Here is a 19,231-nt window from a genome sequence, read left to right on the forward strand (position 1 = left end):
TTTATCATGTCTGAAATCATTTGTATCCTATAGTCAGTGGTGTGTTATAATTTTAATTGGTAGCTCTTTTTTTTTGGTGGCATATAAAATAAGAGTGTGCCTTATAATTATAGTATCAAAAATCTGATGGAGCTCACTGTGTTTGTGTTTTTCTTCCCTATTGCAGACCCAGAGCCTGATGCTTAATACATACTTTATAAACATTTCTTAAAAATATAAAGAAACAAATGCAATATCAGATTTAAAGCACAAATGCTGAAACTAACCAGGGCTGCAGAAGATATCAGTGCCAACTCTTGGAAAGAGAAACTCTGTTCTTTGTGGCCCTTCTACCATTTAGCTTGTTACTTAACCTTAAAACGCAAAGCCACAAGTAGTAATGTGTGACTTCTGAGGTCATTGAAGAATTGAGCACAATACTGGCCTCAGACAACTGACCAAGTAAATTGGGACCTCAGCAGAATGACTGTTTTAAGATGCAGCCCCACAAGTTGTTTCCACATTTCACATATTGAACTACAGACACCGTGTATATCTGAAAAACTTTCTGTACCCCAAGGATACACTAAATTTGAAGTTATATCAGTATTTGTAGAATCATTTCAAATATAGTGAAAAACAAAACCCAAAAAACTCTGGGCTTGCTTTCTAGAAGTTGCACGGAACTGGTAGCCCCTAGCCATCCTGGTCCCCCCAGGCCCTCACAGCCTGCACATACTTGCTGTTGATTTTCTGGCAAGGTAGAGCCTACTTGGACCTCTGTTACTTTTTAGTAGAAGTAGTTTACAACTTAGTCATTGAAGGGATCATGTCTTAAAGCCAATGGCTTCTGCTCCATGACAACCTAACCATGTGTTCTGGATGTGCAACCACATGAATGGTTGTTGGTGGTAAATAGTTGACAAATCTCGAGTAGTGCCTTTTAGTGGCTACCACTGTGTCAGTCACTTCCCCACCATGTCCAGCTGAGCATGGACTGGTTGGAGCTCCACCTCCTCCATGTCCTGATTTAGCCCTGATCTAGGAGGAAAATGAACAGGGAAGTTACCAAGAGGAAGGCAGAGGAGGAAGAGCACTTGTTCATTCAACAATTCATGTGTGCCAGGGACAGCCTGAGCTCTGAAGATATGGTAGTGAGTAAAAAAACATAGTTCCTACCCTGTGGAATTTATATCCAGGTCTGGGCATTTGAGAGAGCCTCTGGCTCCAGGAATAACCCACAGGCAGGACCATCAACCTCAAATGGTGAAAGAGGGGAGCCAAGAGTGAAGGTTGGGGGCTGTCTTATGTTCTCCAGAAACAGGTCCAGAGCTAAAGACTTTTATGGAAGTGGCTTTTCAGGAAGTGCTCTCAAGAGAAACTCATAGTGGGACAGGGAAGGAGGTCAGACAAGAGTCCAGTTTCAAGCAAAGTCCCTTGAAGAAATTTTGGCTCCATCTCAAAGGGAACTCGGGGACAGTGTACATCTTGCTTCTGAGTTGTCTTTACCAGAGAAAAGGGAGCTGGGGCATTTATACCTCAGTACCCATCTGGCATTGGCCAGGAATAGACCCTGAGAGTGCTTCTGGGTGTTGGTGCACCAGACAAAGCTGGTTCTAGCTACTTGAAAGCTGTGCTTTGACAAGGACGTTGGGGATGGCTGTGTATGGCCAGGTTCTCTTCTCCTGGCCACTTTGGGAAGCATTAGAGGCCCTGTCTGGTGGAAGGACTGGTCTCAGGGGAGGCCACTGTGCTGCCTGATGTTTGCAGGGGTTTTCAGATCTGAGGAAGGTCCAAGAGGCTAAGAGCTATGAAATCCTGGTCCATCAGCATCTTGAGGTGTACCCAAAAAGTACTGATGCACACAGAGGACACCAGGTCCTGGGTTTTCTGGGAATCTCCTGATTTCAAATGTTTCTATCCACTTTAAGGACACTCATGCCTTCTGGGCCCCAAGAAACCCCATGGAATTCAAGTCCCTATAGGGACATAGCATGTGGAAGTCTCTCTTTGTTACAAAGACCCATGTCCCCCAACAGATATAATTAGCCAACGTATCCTGCTATCTTAATCCCACCCCACACTTCTAGCACCCTCTGAACCAGACCTCTGACTTTTTTGTTATGAATAGGTGATGTAAGTTGGTGGGCACGCTCCCCACCAGCAAATACTAAAAGTGTACATCTGCTGTAGGCTTTGCCTGCATTCACTTAAAGTGGAAACTTATGCAGCTCCAAGAAGCAGGTCTTAGCATATCTTCAGTCCACAGATGAGGAAATTTAAGGAATCACATCATTTACTCAAGGACGCACTGTTGAAGCTGCATAGCCATAGGAATTCCAAGTTGGTCATTTAGCCAAATTCTGCTCTTAAATATTAGATCTGTTCACTTGTGTTGGTTTCCTCTAAATATTGCTATTTAGGAAGCACAATTCAGCTCAGTAAACTTGAAGGTCTACTTGGCCAGCGATTCATGAATGGGACAGCGTCTTGTCCAGCAAGTAAAACGGAGCTCCAAGGAGCAGTTACAAAATGGAAGACCTGCATAGGCAGAAGGGAGCGAGGACAAGAAGTCATAAATGAAAGAAAGGTTTGTGTTAGACTGGGTCACCTTCCTCTGGGGGAAGGGCCCAGGTCTGTCCTGCAGTTTATATTACTCGTGTTGATTAGGAAATTGCAGACTGGTTGAAAATGCCACTCCTGGGAGAGGCTGGAACTGTATTAAGTCCTAGTTTGCCAACATGGGGGTTTGCACAAGTGATTCTTTTTGGGACCTATTATTTCTATTTTTGACACCATTCTTTTCCACTTTGAGGTAAAGACAGAAATTTATTCACACATCAAACCATTCATTTCACTTTACTCAAAAGAGGGTACAAGGGCAGGTTGCTTATTACCTTTTTCTCTATGTGTGTGGTGTGGAGATTTTTTTTTTCTTTCCACTCCAAAATAGAAAATGGAATAAAAATACAGTAAATGTTGTATTTTAGTAAACGGTAAGGTTCTGGCTATTATTAGAGGATGTTTTGAATCAGCAGAGCTAAGATGGGCCATTGCAAAAATGCTATTGAGTTCATTTGCTCCCCATTTGGAATAAAAAAAAAAATTAAGGGCAGAGTTCTACCTCCTACCTCATAGGCCACCCCCAGCCTTTGGGCATATTTTTAAATGGCGGCCCTCTGGTGCATTCCTTGGCCTGCAGAAGGCAGGCAGATATAGCCTTGGGGCAGATATAGCCATCCCAGAGTGTAGGGTATAGGGGTTTGGGGAACCTAGCTTCGGCCATATTAGAGTTATCCCTCCCCTCCTTGTTCATACCTGATGGACATACCTGATTTTCCCTCCTGATTTCATACCACACATAAAATTTTGTGTGAATGAATGAAAGGACTACTAATAAAAAAAGTACATTATAAGGAAATTGGCAACACTATGTGTAAGTCTCAGCAGAAAATAGAGGAAACTGTTTATAACCTCAAGATAAGGATTGTCTTCCTAGACAAGGGTCAATAAACAAGAGCTATAATGAAAACTTTTGATTCTATCAACATTAAAAGCTTAGGGAAATTAAAAGACAAAAAAAGCATGAGAGAAAATCTTTTAAATATTTGAGACAAGAGATGCATACTCACAACTCATACAATTTAATAAGAAAAACCAAGAAATCCCAAGATAGGCAACAGATAAATGAACAGGCAATTCCTCAAAGGAAGAAATACAAATGGACAACAAACATATAACCCGAGCAAAGCACATTGAGACAATTAAAAGTCACTTCTATTCATCAGATTGGCCAAAGTTTAAAAGTTTGATAAAATGAAACAATGACAAGTGAGGGGACTTTCAAAGATGGCAGAGGGAGTACAGCTGGGCACAGCCACCTGAAGAGCAATGTAGCACCATCTCAGAACTTCGTATGTGAATGGAGCCCAGCATTTTCTGTGCGGTTTCACACAGTACACAAGGATGTTTAACAGAGTACTGTTTATGCCACAAAACACTGGAAATGACCCAAGTGTCTGTCAAAATAGAATGGCTACAGGGTGTATCCTATGTATATGGATATCCATGTGGTATATCCCTAGGGTGGAAAACCATTGCCACTTAAAACGAATGAACTAGGGCTTCATGTATCAATGTGGATAAATCTTACATTTCATTGTGGGAAATAAGGGAATTATAGGACAATACATCGGTATAATTCCATTTGATAGAAAAAGCACAGAATGACACCATTCAAGAATGGTACACAAGAAACTGATAAAAGTGGTTACCTTTGTGTAGGTGAAAAGGATTATGGATGAAGGATTAAAGGTCAGGGAAGATTAGATTTAACTACAATAATTTGTTCAATGAGAATCTATTTATGTATTATGTCTGCAATTATAATTAAATTTCAAAAATATAAATGCAAACACCCTTGAGAGATGTAACACATAAAGTTTAGAAAACAAAAACAAACAAACAAACAAAGGACAGGGTTTTGAGATGCTCCATCATCATTTTCTAGATACTCCTCTGCAAATGGAAGGAAGAACGCTTCATTATTTTGTTTGTTTCCACAGTGACAGATCCTGGGAGCAAAGATCATCTGAAAGCTGATAAGGAACCCATTTCCAGACTACTTTATTTTTTCCAGACTACTTTATTTATTTATTTTTTAATTTTTTCTTTAATGTTTATTTACTTTTGAGAGAGAGAGAGAGAGAGCATGAGCAGGGACAGAGCAGAGAGAGGTGGAGACACAGAATCCAAAGCAGGCTTCAGGCTCTGAGCTGTCAACACAGAGCCCGATGCAGGGCTTGAACTCGTGAACTGTGAGATCATGACCTGAGCCGAAGTCTGACGCTCAACCGGCTGAGCCACTCAGGTACCCCCAGACTACTCTAAAAAAGCCCCAACATGGGATGTACCCACCAGCCCATGAGGCTCCCCCAGCTTGGCAGAAACAGACAGGAGAAAGATTATTTGGGTCATGTGGTTTTTCATGACCTGGAGGTAGGTCTCATCCCACAGGGCTGATGGGACTGTAAAGGCCCATCACACCCCAAGGCCAAGTTGATGCACTGGGCGAATAGAAATTCCATAGCTGAGAGCTAAACACTTGACTTTTCCCACACCCTAGGTTTCAAGTCTTCACCATATCAGTAACACATCCCTTTTCAAACCACGATAACATTCCTGAGTTCTACTTGCCATTTGAAGAGCGCTGTATCAGAACTTGCTTTATAAACACTTTCTCCTTTTAATTCTGCTTGGCCTTCAACAGATTTTTTTTCTCCTTTTATCTAACCCTAAAAGAAAGAACACAAGATTTGGAGTCCCTCCCTTTTCCCTCCCCCCACCCCCAGCCTCCCACGTGTGAGCAAGGATGGCATCAAGACTTCTGTCCCCAGTCGGGGAAAATAGGCGTCTAGTGGGCAGATCTTGAGATTAGAGACTTCTGGGCAGCCGTCAAAGGAAGATTGGACTCCACAAACACTGTTCTTTTGTAGATCCAGGTCTGCCTCTGGTAATGAAGTGGCCTCTTTCCAGGCCAGGAGGTGTATATGCCTATTTGAAGTGTTTTTTAGTATCACTCTGCTTCATGGTAATGCTCACAGTTAATAAAAAGAGAGAATTTAAATAGGACGAGAAATGGGAAGCATTTAGATGCTTGTTGCAGTGTTTTAATCTCATTGTCTGTTTTTAACCCTCCAAGAGAGCTTCCCCTCAGTAGCACAAGCCTTTAGCATCAGGGATCCAACTGTGTGCTCAGACAGGTTCAGGACATAGCCAACAGCGGGGGGGAGTATGGGATTTGAAGGCAGGTCTTTCTGAGCCCAAAGCTGGTGCACTTACCACTGGTCCATGCTGCCAGATTACCAGGTAGTTGTCACAACTAGACATCCTTGAAACTGGACAGAACTGCTGCTTGAAGTGTGCCTTCTCAAATGAGGTCCCTGCCTGCGGAGAGATTACCAGAGTGATTACAGAATGGTACAAATTAGTGTAGGCTCCTGCTCTAAACTGGGGTGCTACAGGCCCAGCCTAGTCCTGGCAGAGCCCTGGGTATGATCTCATAGGGAAAGAACCTGGACCTTCCTGAATTCTTCTCCTTGGCCTGAATGCCAGTTAGCATGAAAATCACCCAGGTGAACAGTTTAGGCTTTCCGTGCTTTGTTATGCATGAATGCTCATGTGTGAAGATATGAGTACCTTGGGTTCTGAGTAGAATGAGGGAGGAACCCAGAGACAAAAGCCCTGGCTTGACTTCCTCTCTTCTGTCTTTTACAGCAGCCCCCTCTCTCCCTGTATGGGAAGGTAGGCACACCACCCTTTCTTTTTCCCTGCGGTAGATAACAAACACAGGCAATGCCCTGGCTTTATCAGGTTAGACTCTGTGATGCCCAGTGCTTTTTGGTGTCTGTCTCTTGGGTTTGGGTCCTTCCTCACAACTTGAAGCTTTCTAGAAATGAGACAGATGCTGTATTTTTGGTAGAACCACTGTCTCCCTAGCTTCGTGCCCTGGAACCTAGTGTCCTGTCTTCCTCTCTGACTGCACTGAATAGTAGCCACTTGGCTCTGTGGCCACCTTCCTGGGTATCCACACACATCCTGGGCAGACAAATAGGGTTGTGAAGAGCAGTGCTTGCTTGGCAGATGCTTAAGCAGCCCCTTGCCCATCTTGTAGGAATTCTGGACAGTTACAGAGATGTGGTGGGGTCTTGGGTTGCATAAGTGGATATGCAGAAATTTTGATTAGCAACACCAACTTTGATAAAGCACTTAAGCTGAAACTGCTATTGTCTGTAACCTGGGAAAGGTTAGCTGAAAACTGACCCCCCCTTTAGTGGGTGGCAGGTTATCTGTGTTTGTCCTCAAAGAATTAAATTGGGAAGAGATGAGATAAGATCAAACATCTACAGGAATTAAACACACACACACACACACACACACACACGTATCTGGGAACAATGTGGGGAAGCTCTCAAATCCAATCGTTGACACCAGGACAGACCTCAGGGAGGAGCAGATGAATGGGGATGACTTTGGCTGGGGGAGGGGTGTGGTGGGTGTAAAAATAGATCATTCAATGAGTCAGGCTTGACTCTGGAATGCTAAACTCTGGTCCCTTTGTCAGGTACAACCCCCTGTGACATCAGATGCATGAGCTAGGGCAGAAACGAGGGTGAGGGGAGAGGTGGAGGCTGAGAAAACCCTCATGCAGCTGGGAAGGGTACCATAGCCACCCAGCCAAGTGCACCCTATGTCCTTGTCCACCTTTGTGTCTTAGGGTCACTGCACTTCTGCATTACAGATAAATCTGAGTGCTACTAAGTGAGAACCACAAATTCTAGGTTCTTTGTGTTTGGTCAGGGACAGAGAAGGAAACAAGTGTGGCATGTGGAGGTCTGGAGATGCTACCAAAGGTGTCAGCAAGACCAGTATCAGGAGGAACAATCTGGTCGGAGAAGATCAAGGGCTTCTCCTGGGGAAGGCTATTTTTACGTTCAAATTAATATGGTGGCTGTGAAGGTGACTGAGGGTGGAGACAGTGGTTGTGCCTAGTGACCTGTCTCTTTGCTAGGGATGGGAATTCTGTCTCCTAGGTTTGCCTGAGACTGTGGGTGACCCTCCTGTGTGTGACTCTCTTGTCCAGGACCATAGCCATGGCCCAGAATGGGACACTGACCCAGCCCAGATTGAGGAGCTTCAGGACAGACACTCAGACTGCCTTCATCACCCCACTCACTCCCACCTTCTCTGATCTTCCATCTCCCTCCATTTTCATACACATCCACCCTTTTTATTTTCCTAATAATTTTGATTATGAATAAACATACTGAAAATCACACATCCTGCTAAACACATATCATTCATCTCTGTCAATCTTACCATTTTGCCATTTCATTTTAAGAAATAAAATCTCGGGGCAGCTGGGTGGCTCATGGGTTGAGCATCTGCCTCTTGATTTTGGCTCAGGTCATGATCCCAGGGTTGTGGGATCCAGCCCTGCATCTGGTTCCAAGCTGAGCATGGAGCCTGATTAAGATTCCCTCTCTCCCTCTGCCCCCTTCCCCCGCTTACTCTCTCTGGGTGGGGGTGGGGGGGGGAAGGAAAGAAAGAAAATCTCACAGATGGTTGAAACCCTGACCTGTGAACATCTCCATCCATTTCTCTTCCAGAGGTGACCACTATCCTGGATTAAGATTATAACCCCCATATTACACATTGGAGTAGTCTATCTATGTGTGTATTTATAAACACTATAGTATAGTACAGTTTTGAATGGTTTTAAACTTTTTATACTGGATATAACCCTTTTCAACTTTTTTTTCTTGCTTTTATGAAAAAAATTTGAGCATTTGTGTTTGTATATGTGTTAATACTGATAACTCTGGTTCATTAACGTTAACTGCTATGTAGTATTCTATACCTCATTCTACCCATTCTCTTATTAATGGACATTTAAGTCCTTGTAATTTGGTATTCTTACAAATAATGATGCAGCAAATATTTTTATAAAGGTCTCCTTGCACCCATGGGCATGAATTTCTCTAGAGCACATACCTAGGAATCTGGGTGTCTTTGACTCTACCAGACATTCTCAAATTGCTCTTCAAAGGGGCTCTACAAATCCCACTCCTCTGGCAGCATTTGGGGAATTACTGTTTTCCCACATTCTCAAATATTTGGGATTGTCAGACTTGTATTTATTTATTTATTTAAATGTTTACTTATTTTTGAGAGAAAGAGTGTGAGTGGGGGAAGGGCAGAGAGAGAGAGAGAGAGAGAGACAGAATCTGAAGTGGGCTCCAAGCTCTGAGCTGTCAGCACAGAGCCCAGTGTGGGGCTTGAACCCACGAACCATGAGATCATGACCTGAGCTGAATTCAGAAACTTAACTGACTGAGCCACCCAGGTGCCCCAGGATTGTCAGACTTTTAAATTTTTGCCACTGGGATATGTGTAAAAGGGATCTCCTAGTCATTTTCTCTCCCAAGTCCCCACTGCTTCTAGAATGTTTACCTACCGCTTGCATCCCAGAACACACAATAGGGATGGATCAAGCATGGAGGACCTGGCTGGCTCCCTTCTTCTGACCGCCAGATACTGGGAGTGTACAGAGTGTCCCTATTTGCAGGGACCCCTTCTCTATCTCCACTTTCCCCTCAGGTAATCTTTCCCTGTCACAGGGCTTTAGAATGCTAACACATATGCCAATGACTTCCAAATGTGTAAATCTCTCCATACTGACAGTCAAAAGCCACTTACAAATTTGTTGATGGCCAATAAGAAAGTCAAATAAGGCTTAACCTACCCAATATCCAACTCGATTTTTTCCTCAAACCTAACCCTTCCCCATGTCAGTCAAGGGCACTGCCATCTGTCTGATTCTTCAAGCCAAAAACATAGGAGTTGTCCTTGATTCTTCTCTTCTTACCCCTCCTACATTGAGTCCGTCAACTTCTATCAATTGCTGTATTAAATTGTTCCCCCCCACCCACCTTGTTTCTAATTCCACTGCTAGCACCTTGCTGTAAGCCAGCTGGACCACTCTTGCCTGGATCACTGTAGTTGCCTCAAAACTGGTCTTGCTGCTTCTCCTCTTGTCCTTACAAACCATCTTTAGCCAGCAGCCAAAGTGATCTTTTTAGAACATAAAACAAAGAAAATGTCTTTCCATCCTAAAGCCCTTTGATGGTTCTTAGTGTAGAAATCTCAAATTTATGGATACATGATCTAGAATGCCAGTAGACCTGGTCCCTGCCTGCCTCTCTGCCACATGCCTCCCCACATGCCACAAGCCTCTGGGACTTCCTTTGTATGGAGGGGTCTTCCCATGATCTTTTCATGGTTCCCATCTCATTCAGGTCTCCATCACTTCCTCAAGATTTACCCTCACCATCCCACCCTAGCTAGAGTAGTGGCCACTTAGCTGCCCCCTATGGCATCACCCTGTTCCATTTTCATCCTGGAACTTCTCAGTGCTCAGGGCTGTGGTCTGTGCTCCACCAGAGTATCATCTCCATCAGAACTTCCAACCTTATTCTGTGCTTGTATAACCTGGCATGAAGTGGGTGCCCATAAAAGTTTGTTGAATTAATGAATGAACAGATGAGGTCAACATTTTAGAACAGCCTATAAACTCAAAAGAAGTTTCTCCCAGAGTCTGGGTGGGATAACAACTGCTTGAGGCAAGACAATACCTGTCTTTGGCTATAACAGCAATTGTCAAACTTTTTAGTCCTTAGTTCCCTTTATACTATTAAAAATTATGGAGAACCCCAAAGAACTAGTGTTCATGTGGATTATATGTACAGATACTTGCTGTATTAGGAGTTAAAATGGAGACATTTTTAAAATACTTATTTCTTTTTTTTTTTAATTTTTTTTTAACGTTTATTTATTTTTGAGACAGAGAGAGACAGAGCATGAACAGGGGAGGGGCAGAGAGAGAGGGAGACACAGAATCGGAAACAGGCTCCAGGCTCTGAGCCATCAGCACAGAGCCCGACGCGGGGCTCGAACTCACAGACCGTGAGATCATGACCTGAGCCGAAGTCGGACGCTTAACCGACCGAGCCACCCAGGTGCCCCTAAAATACTTATTTCAAAACAAGGATAAATCTATTATATTATGACATAAATAATGTTTATATAAAAACAACTATATATTTTTAAAAATAAGTGAGAACAGCTGCTCTACACATATAATGCCTAGTTAGCAACAGGAAGGATTCTGTTAGATAACTGATTAGGTGGCCTCAAGAGTTTAGACCAGCCTTCAGGTTCAGCTGGAGCCTCTTCCCAGGTGTATGGGTAGAGGATCTAAGCCCGCATAAGCCTTCTGCAAGAAGAAGGTACTTTTCCCTCTCCAGTCCCCCGCTGCACATTCCATGCAGCTCTCTCTCTTCCTTTTTCCCAGTCTACTTTATTAAAAAGAATAAATAAAAAGCAAAGAATAGGATGAGTAGTAAACTTAAGGTCTGGAAATTGATTACAAACTATACAGGTCCTTTAAATATGCTTATTTCTGTAATCAGAACCATGATTCTATAAATTTTAATGCAGGGAATTCCTCTTGAGTTTTGACTTTGACAAAATGAATGTGGAAGCCTGGTTTTACAGGATTTGTTTATTCCTTTTTGTATTCATGTTGAGAAACCAAACTGGGTGTCATATCCTTTTTCTTAGGGCAGTACCGAAACCTAAGTTCTTCCTCTTTTTTTTTATTTTAGAAAAATCTGCTCCCACCCTCTTTATTTTTTTCCTCTGGCTAGAGGAAATTCACACAGCCAGGATTAAAAAAAAAAAAAAAAAAAAAAAAAAAGGTGGTCTCTGTGCTACTGAAGTGGCAGAGGCTCCTCTGGCTCTGGGCACGCCTCTTCCACTGTTGACGTCACACTATTTTTGTCTTTGAATAGCTCATTGACACAATCGCCTCGGAGATCGGAGAACTGAAACAGGAGATGGTGCAGACAGATGTCAGCCTGGAAAATGGCCTGGAACCCAGCGAAGCCCACAGGTGACCAAGACGATCAGGTGCCGGGCATCAGATGGGGGCTAAGCGAACCCTAGCGGCTAGGAGGACTGCCATCTCGCCTCGTCAGAAGTTTGGGAACTGGGAGTGTGGTGGCCTCTCCAGATGAAGCTCTCTGTAGGAGGTGGGAGTGGCCTAGGAACCACTTGTGTGTTTATTTTAATCACTTCGAAGGCACTTGAACTTTACAACCTCTCAATGCCTGCTGGCACCAGAACCCGGAAACCTAAAGTTCTAGCTGCCCTATCCACCTACTCACAGTGATGGAAACAATAACGCAGCAGGATCCTCCGTGTGCAAAATAGAATTCAGTGTAGCCGGTGTCAGTCTCCAGAAGGTTTAAAGGGGAGCCCTAAGAGGATGGACTCGTTTTGCGTTCTCAGGTCAGAAAAAAAACCCTAGCACTTGTCATAGCTATTAACCTAAAATGTGACCCAGTGTACTGTAGTGCGGATGTGGTTGTAAATGATTAAGGAAAGGGGGGGCATTTTGCTATGCTGGTTAATCGTGATGTGTTGTGCACGTATCGCACCTGATCTGAGTAATTTGTAAGGGAGTGGTCTTTATCAGGAGAATAGGAGTACAGAGGCCAGGGTTGCAGTGGCAGGTTGGAGGAGGTCACTAAAACCTCATCTTAGCTCTTGGATGCTGTCATTCATTGCTAGCAAAGGTAACAGAAAATAGTCACTACAAAATGACACAGACACTTGGTGCCTTGGAACCCAGACTATTAGGTTTCCCCTCTTTCCCAGGAAATGGGTTGAGGCAGCCTGGTGTAGTGTAGGGGTGAGATTCCCCGGGGTAGGCTTTACTTACAAGTCATGAGACAGGCAGGAATCCTGCAACAGCAGGCGAACCAGGTGGTGCTGGTTGCCCAGGCAAGTTTCAAACCAGCCCAACTTGTTCCCTGCCATAGACTGCAGGGAGAGCAGGCAATTTGCAAAGAGGCACTTTGCAGCTGGAAGGGGGTGCTTTAACTCTCCTGTGTCTCTGGAGGAACTGTATTCCCTCATAGCTGTGGAAATGCTACATGCCCTCCATTTCCTTTCCTTCTCTACAAAATGTGGGGAGTAGACCACAGCTACTTGCCCAAGCTACTTGCGCAGCACCCTGGCATTCCATGATTTCCCTTGACCTTGGTGGCTAATTTTTTCCCCCATAAACTGAACAAATGCACAGTGATTTTTAATTAATCTCTCCACCTCACAGTCAGAATAGTGCCAAACTCTGTGGAACTTTAGCCAGGGATTTCTCTTTACCCTTCGCATTATTGAGCAAAAATTAAATTGGAAGTCCAGGTTGGTGACAAAAAGGCAAAGAAGAGAGGTTGAGGAGCTGACTTGTCCTACATCCAGGAAACGCAGTACTGCAAGATAGTCCCAAACTCTGCAGATGACAGACACCAACGGCAGAAACCAGCCCTCCGTGTGTGTAAGGCACAGGGATGTTAGGTTAGCTAGAAGACATGATAGTATGTCAGGTGCCATCAGAATCTTGATATCTGACTGCAGTAGTTATCGGGGTGGGAGAGCTGGGCTGCCATTTACTCTTTAACATCTCTATGTTTTTCTTTTCAAGTTTGAGAATGACTGTAAGCATTCCACAAAAGCTATGTTTTACAAATTAATGTCACTTACTCTTGAATGCTGTGTTGGTTAACACTGAATTTGTGAAATTTCAGAGGCATTTTATTATTGGTGCTTTTTTTAGTGAGAAAGAAAGAGAAAAGGCAAGATTGTCTTTGGTGAACAATGCCTACGGTGTTTACCATGTGCCAGCCACTGTTGTAAGTGCGTCACAGCTGCCGGCTCATTGAATCTCTTAACTACCCTACGAGGTAAAGCTCCAGTATGGCCCTCATTCTACTAACGTGTGACCTGTGTGATCTGGAAAAAAGCCAGACTAATGAGGCTGTGGCTTCTGCCCTGGGGTCTTTCCCAGATCTTGTAGAAGTGTGGAGTGGTGACTTTGCTGTTAGTTCCTCTATTTTGCCTGATGATGTTAAGGTGGTCAGATATCAGAGAGGTAGGGCAAAGAGGACCTTACCTCAAGTGAAAACCCTGTAGAGAGAAGAAGCATCACCCCCCACCCCAGGGGCCTTGACTGGGCACATCCCAGTGGCTACACAGATGTACTGAAGTCACCTTCCTCTGTGGCATCCTCGGTGAGTGTGAGCTGTGATAATAGCCTCATCTACCCCAGCCACAATCACCATGAAGTGTCTATGGTCTCTTAGTTTGTTGGATGGCGGGTTAAGTGCCAAGCTGGTGCGCTAGGTGAGGAATGCTGTTCCTCTACTTGTGTTGGCTTTTGGTTGCTCCTTTGTGGTTAATATTGAAGTGAGCTTGAAATCTTTAACTTTTTTGTGTGTCATGGATCCCCTTCTCAGAATCATATTTTAAATGCACAAAATAAAATATGTAGGATGACATAAGGAAAACAATTCTATCGCAGTAGAATGATCAGAATTCTTAAAATGCATGCTTTCATAGCACAGGTACTTCTTTATTAACACATTAAATAACAAGGTCTATAGGGCACCTGGGTGGCTCAGTCAGTTAAGCATCTGACTTCAGCTCAGATCATGATCTCACGGCTCACGGGTTCGAGCCCCATGTCGACCTCTATGCTGACAGCTCAGAGCCTGGAGCCTGCTTCAGATTCTGTGTCTCCCTCTCTCTCTGCCGCTCCCCTGCTTGTTTTATGTCTCTCTCTCTCTCTCTCTCTTAAAAATAACTAAACATTAAAAAAATAAATAAAAATAAATAGCAAGGTCTAGGAACTACTTTCATCTAGAAGCCAAGATAAGCAGAAATAGTACTTAGGTACCAGCAATGAAAATGTTTCGGGGTTTCTGTTGGTGACAGAGTCTCAGCTACTGTGGGAACCACTGGCATTTGTTGCCTGCATTCGAAATGGGAGGAGGTTAATTTCAAAACCAGGTTAGTGAAAGTAAAGATGTCATTTTCCTATCCAGTGGTATGTTCTCACCTCCTGACTTATCAGCATCATCTGACATGGTTGATCTATCTTCCCTTCCAGGGACACTTGCTTAGCTTGGCTTTGGGGACACCATACTCCCTCGTTTCCTCTCATCTTGCCTGCTGCTGCTTCTGATCACCTAGCTGGTTTCTCCTCATCTCCCTCACCTCCTAACTCCAGAGCACCCAGAGCTCAAGACTTCAGCCTCTCTTCTCCTCCCCACCCCCTTCTCTTTCCCACTAACCTTGAGCAAGATGCTTAAAAATCTCTGCACCTTGGAGCACCTGGGTGGCTCAGTCAGTTAGGTGTCTGACTTCAGCTCAGGTCACGATCTCATGGTTCATGAGTTCAAGCCCTACATTGGGCTCTGCTGACAGCTCAGAACCTGGAGCCTGCTTTGGATTCTGTGTCTCCCTCTCCCTCTGCCCCTCCCCTGTTCATGCTCTGTCTCTCTCTCTCTCTCTCTCACAAGAATAAACATTAAAAATATTTTTTTTTTAAAAAGTCACTGTGCCTTGGTGTGCACATCAGTGAAATGAGGATAATAATAGAGATTGACTTCAGGGTGGCTGGAAAGATTTAGTGAGTTAATAGCTGGAAAAGGACTTTGTACCATGTCGGCAGCAGGTGAACACAATATGTTGTTTATTTTTTAAAAAGAGATCTCTAGTGTAATTTCATAGTTAATCCCATTCAGTTTTGTAGCTTTGATGCCCTGCATATGCTGATGATTCCCAGCCTAGATCCCTAGATTGGTCTTCTTTTAAATCCAGATATTTGCATCCAGCTGTCCATTCAGCCCAACTTCTGGCATCTCAGACTCACAAAGACCAACACTGAGCCCTTGGTTTCCTTTCATAAATCTGCTTCCTCCCTGGTCTCCCCCATCCCAGTGACCATGCCTGCAGGTGCTTGGGCCTCACAGCCATCCCTCATGCCTGTCTGTCTCTTATCTCTGTGCTCCCATCCGTCTCCAAACCCTGGCAGCCCTACCTGTAAGAATCCCAATCGGACTACTTGTTCTTAGCACCGCTGCAGAACACACCTTCCCGGTGCCTCGGCTTTTACCTATCCTGCCTTCCCTGGGCTGTTTTCTAAGCAGCATAGAGAAGGATCTGACTTTTGTCAACCTAGATCCAAGTCATGTCACTTCTGTTCAAAGCCCTTCAGTATTTTTCATTTAAAGTTTATTTATTTATTTTTGAAAGAGAGAAAGAGCATGCAGGAGGGGCAGAGAGAGAGGGATGAGAGAGAATCCCAAGCAGGCTCTGCTCAGTGCAGAGCCCAATGTGGGACTCGAAGTCACAAACCATGAGATCACGGCCTGAGCCAAAACCAAGAGTCTGATGCTTAACTGACTGAGCCACCCAGGTGCCCCCAGTATTTTTCATTTAAAACCAAAATCATCGTCATGTCTTTTGAGATGCTCCAGGCTCTGACTTCTCACATCCCCTCACCGTCTTCTCTTATGACCTCTGCCCTCTTCATCCCTCTGCTCCAGACCCACCAGCTCCTTGCCTAGAAGGTTCCTACCTCTTAGCCTTTGCACTTACTATTCCCTCTGCCTGGAATGCCCTTCCTCCAGGAAGCATTCACCTTTGGACCCTCATTTCTTCTGTCACCTTAGCTGACTTTATTTTTTTTTCATAGTACTGTACAGATTTGACATATATGTCCACTTGCTTAAATTGTGCCTCCCAGTATGAGGAGGGAAGCTCATTGAGAGCAGAGGTTTGCTCTGTGTTCATTGTTTTGTTCTGTTTTGTTTTGTTTTGTTTTGTCTTTCAGTGCCCTAGAATAGTGTCTGGCATGTAGCATACACTCAGTAAACATTTGAATGAATGAATGAAAAATGCCAGCCCTTTGGATATTCTATAGGTATTAAAGTATCAGAAGCCTCTTGCAGAAACAAGACATTACCCTGTAAAGCAGTTAGCGGACCCCAGCTGGTGCATAAAAAAATACGAAGTTGAAAATGTGTGATGAGCCTTAAGCTTTCTCCTCAGCAAAGAAGAGGGACCAGGGCACCTTCCCACTATGTGCCAGCCATGCTTCCTCCATCATATCTGGGTTATGGGCTGTTGTAAATGTCTGCCAGTAGAGGAGCATCTGATTAAATCAACTCTGTGCCCTCTGCTAGCTTTTTACCAAAAAAGAAGCTAGGAAGCCAGGAAAGAGATCAAGGATTTCTTGTTCCTGCACTCTCTAAATGCTATTTCTTATTTCCTCTTTTTCTCCACTTCATTGCCCAGAGACCAGAGTGTGGGGAAATGAAGGCCTTGTACTTTCCTCTCCCTTCCCTATGAGTTCACAGTCCATTTTCAGTTGGGGGCAAGTACATCAGGCCTGATGTAGGCCAGTGCTCCACCCTCATTGCCATCTGGACCCATCACCTCTAGGCTAAGATAAGTCTCTAAAGTTTCCTTTGTCTTCAAGTAGAATAAAGGGATCAAACAAAGCAAGTTTATGAGATGAATCTCAGGCTGGCTTTGCAGGATACCGAGGGTTCTGGCTGGACCAGGTCATTGAAGGCAGTTGTTGCCTTTGTTTTCTCTCTTCCTCTCCTTTCCCTCCCTCACTCCTATTGTCACTTTGCAGGTACACTCCAGACTAAATGGATCACTGGGGATCACTGGGTCTTGAAACTCTACCCCCAACCCCACCCCACCCCAGAACCAAACACACAGAACTCAAAAATTCCTTGGCCAGCTCTGCCCAATATTGTAGTGTAGCAGTTGGTCACCTCCACTGACTTCTTCTGGAAGGGGCTAAGTGCCCCAGGAAGTTCTGAGCTTCCCAGCGCTATGCAGTGGCATTGATACCAAAACCAAAAGAAGTTCAGACTGCCAGTCCCTGGTACAACCCTTCACTTTTTCCATTTGACCAATGTTAGAACACGAGGTCAGAAGAGAAGCTTGGTGGCTTACAGGGTGGGGAAGACATGCCCAACGTTTCACTGCATTAACTCCCCTGACAACAGTGACCATAGCTAGCTGCTCTGTGGCCATCCGGAGCAACCCATTTTCGCTCAGTGCTGCTTTATCAAAAAACCTTTCCACTGAAATAAAACATGATTAAGAAAAAGAAATAAGAACACAGCTAGATGAATTTTCAGTGGTAAACATACTACATAGGAGCACCCGGATCAAGAAACAGAACATTCTCAGCACCCCCGAAGTGCTGTGGACCCTGAGGATAACTACTCTCTTGACTTCTGTTGCCATAGATTAGCTTTGCCTGTTTTTGAAATTCATATAACTGGAATCATACAGCATATGCTCTTTTAACCCTGACTTCTTTCGTTCGACATTTTGTATAGTATTCCATTGCACGAACCCAACACAATTGGCTTATCAATTCTACTGTTGATGGATATTTGAGTTGTTTCCAGTTTGGGGCTATTTTGAATAATGCTGCTATACATTCTTGTGCATGTTTTTTGGGGACATGCCTCAGTTAGGATTATAGGAGTGGAATTGTTGGGTTGTAGGATGGTTAAATAATTCAAAACCAGTAAGTGGTGCCCCCAAATTTTCCAGTCCTCCTATTCATTCACACTTCCACCAACGGTATATGAGATTTCTGAATTCTCTATTCTCCTGGTCTACGCTTGGTATTGAGTGCTTTTTTATTTTAGCCATTTGGATGGGTGTGTGGATTTAGAGCTTCTGGAAACATGATGGATGAAGACAGGTAAGGATACCTGTGTGCCGTGACTCAAGTACTGATGTTAATTCTGTGGGAGTCAGGAATGGGAACTCCTTGTTTTAGCAGGGCATCATTTTATAATTCTTACAGGTTTAAGCTCAAGGGTAAAGTCATGGGGCATTCTGAGCCCACAGTGAGTTCATTGGATGATATCTATGGAAAGGATTATTTGGGGGAAGGAGATAAAAACAGAAGACAATCCAGAAATTATGAGAAAAGTATAAATATGTACGTACCTTTTATTATTTATATTTTTGCATATAATCTTAGATCATAAACCTGTAGCAGAAAAAACTGCCAATGAATTTCTCCCTGTGTCTTGGATTCTTTTGCTTTATGCTTTACTTTGTTCAGTACCTACATGTAGATATATTCAGCATCTCATGAATTGTTTTGGTCAAGACCATTAGCTGCTGCGTCATAAAACTAAAAATGTATGTGCATAAATCTAATACAGCTATACTAGAAGTTTTAATTCTTACATCTGCATCCAATGCAATTTTCCATATTTTAAAAAAATGTACGTTCTTTTCTTTTCTTTTTAAATATATGTTTTCAACTACAGTGAATTCAGACATGGAATTTGATATCAGTCCATATTATTCCTTTCCATCTTTTCCTCTTGAAAAGTCAGATACAAAGTGATCATTCTTCATTAATTTATACCCGCTTTCTTCTGAAGATGTCGGAGAGTGTATTCACAAGGTTGTCAGGAAAAAAGGTTGAGTCATCGGATGCAGAAATCAGTTTGTATTTTGTCTTCTCACACAGTGTCTGTGTCATAGGCACTGTTATCCAGCAAAATAAATATTTCCTCCTTTGCCATATTAGAATGCTCCTTGTACCATAGGCCATTAGTTCAGGGTTGGGGGCTCATCTTTAGGTTCCACAGCCTCTGAGAACAGGCCACTCTTCTAGAACACATGTGTCACAAAGGTTGGTTTTCCTCCTTTCCCGTGAGCTCCTGTCTGGTTCAGCAGAACATGGGAAGCTCACAATAATCTTTGGCTACAGAATATTGGACATATCTTACAG

At 43.6% G+C, this 19,231-nt stretch overlaps 1 protein-coding gene across 9 annotated transcripts in view; it reads left to right on the forward strand.

The window, feature by feature from the left end:
• Positions 1-19,231, forward strand: part of RIN2 (Ras and Rab interactor 2) — a 224,041-nt gene that overhangs the window by 146,829 nt on the left and 57,981 nt on the right. For 4 of the 9 annotated variants that reach the window (XM_006929986.5, XM_019826878.2, XM_019826879.3 and 1 more), the window contains one exon: positions 11,391-11,491. In XM_006929986.5, the coding sequence (XP_006930048.2) occupies positions 11,391-11,491 (101 nt within the window). The other 5 variants (XM_019826877.3, XM_011280989.4, XM_019826880.3 and 2 more) reach the window with 5 other exon arrangements.

This window comes from Felis catus, chromosome A3 (genome assembly GCF_018350175.1).
Source record: "Felis catus isolate Fca126 chromosome A3, F.catus_Fca126_mat1.0, whole genome shotgun sequence".
Taxonomy (NCBI): Eukaryota; Metazoa; Chordata; class Mammalia; order Carnivora; family Felidae; genus Felis; species Felis catus.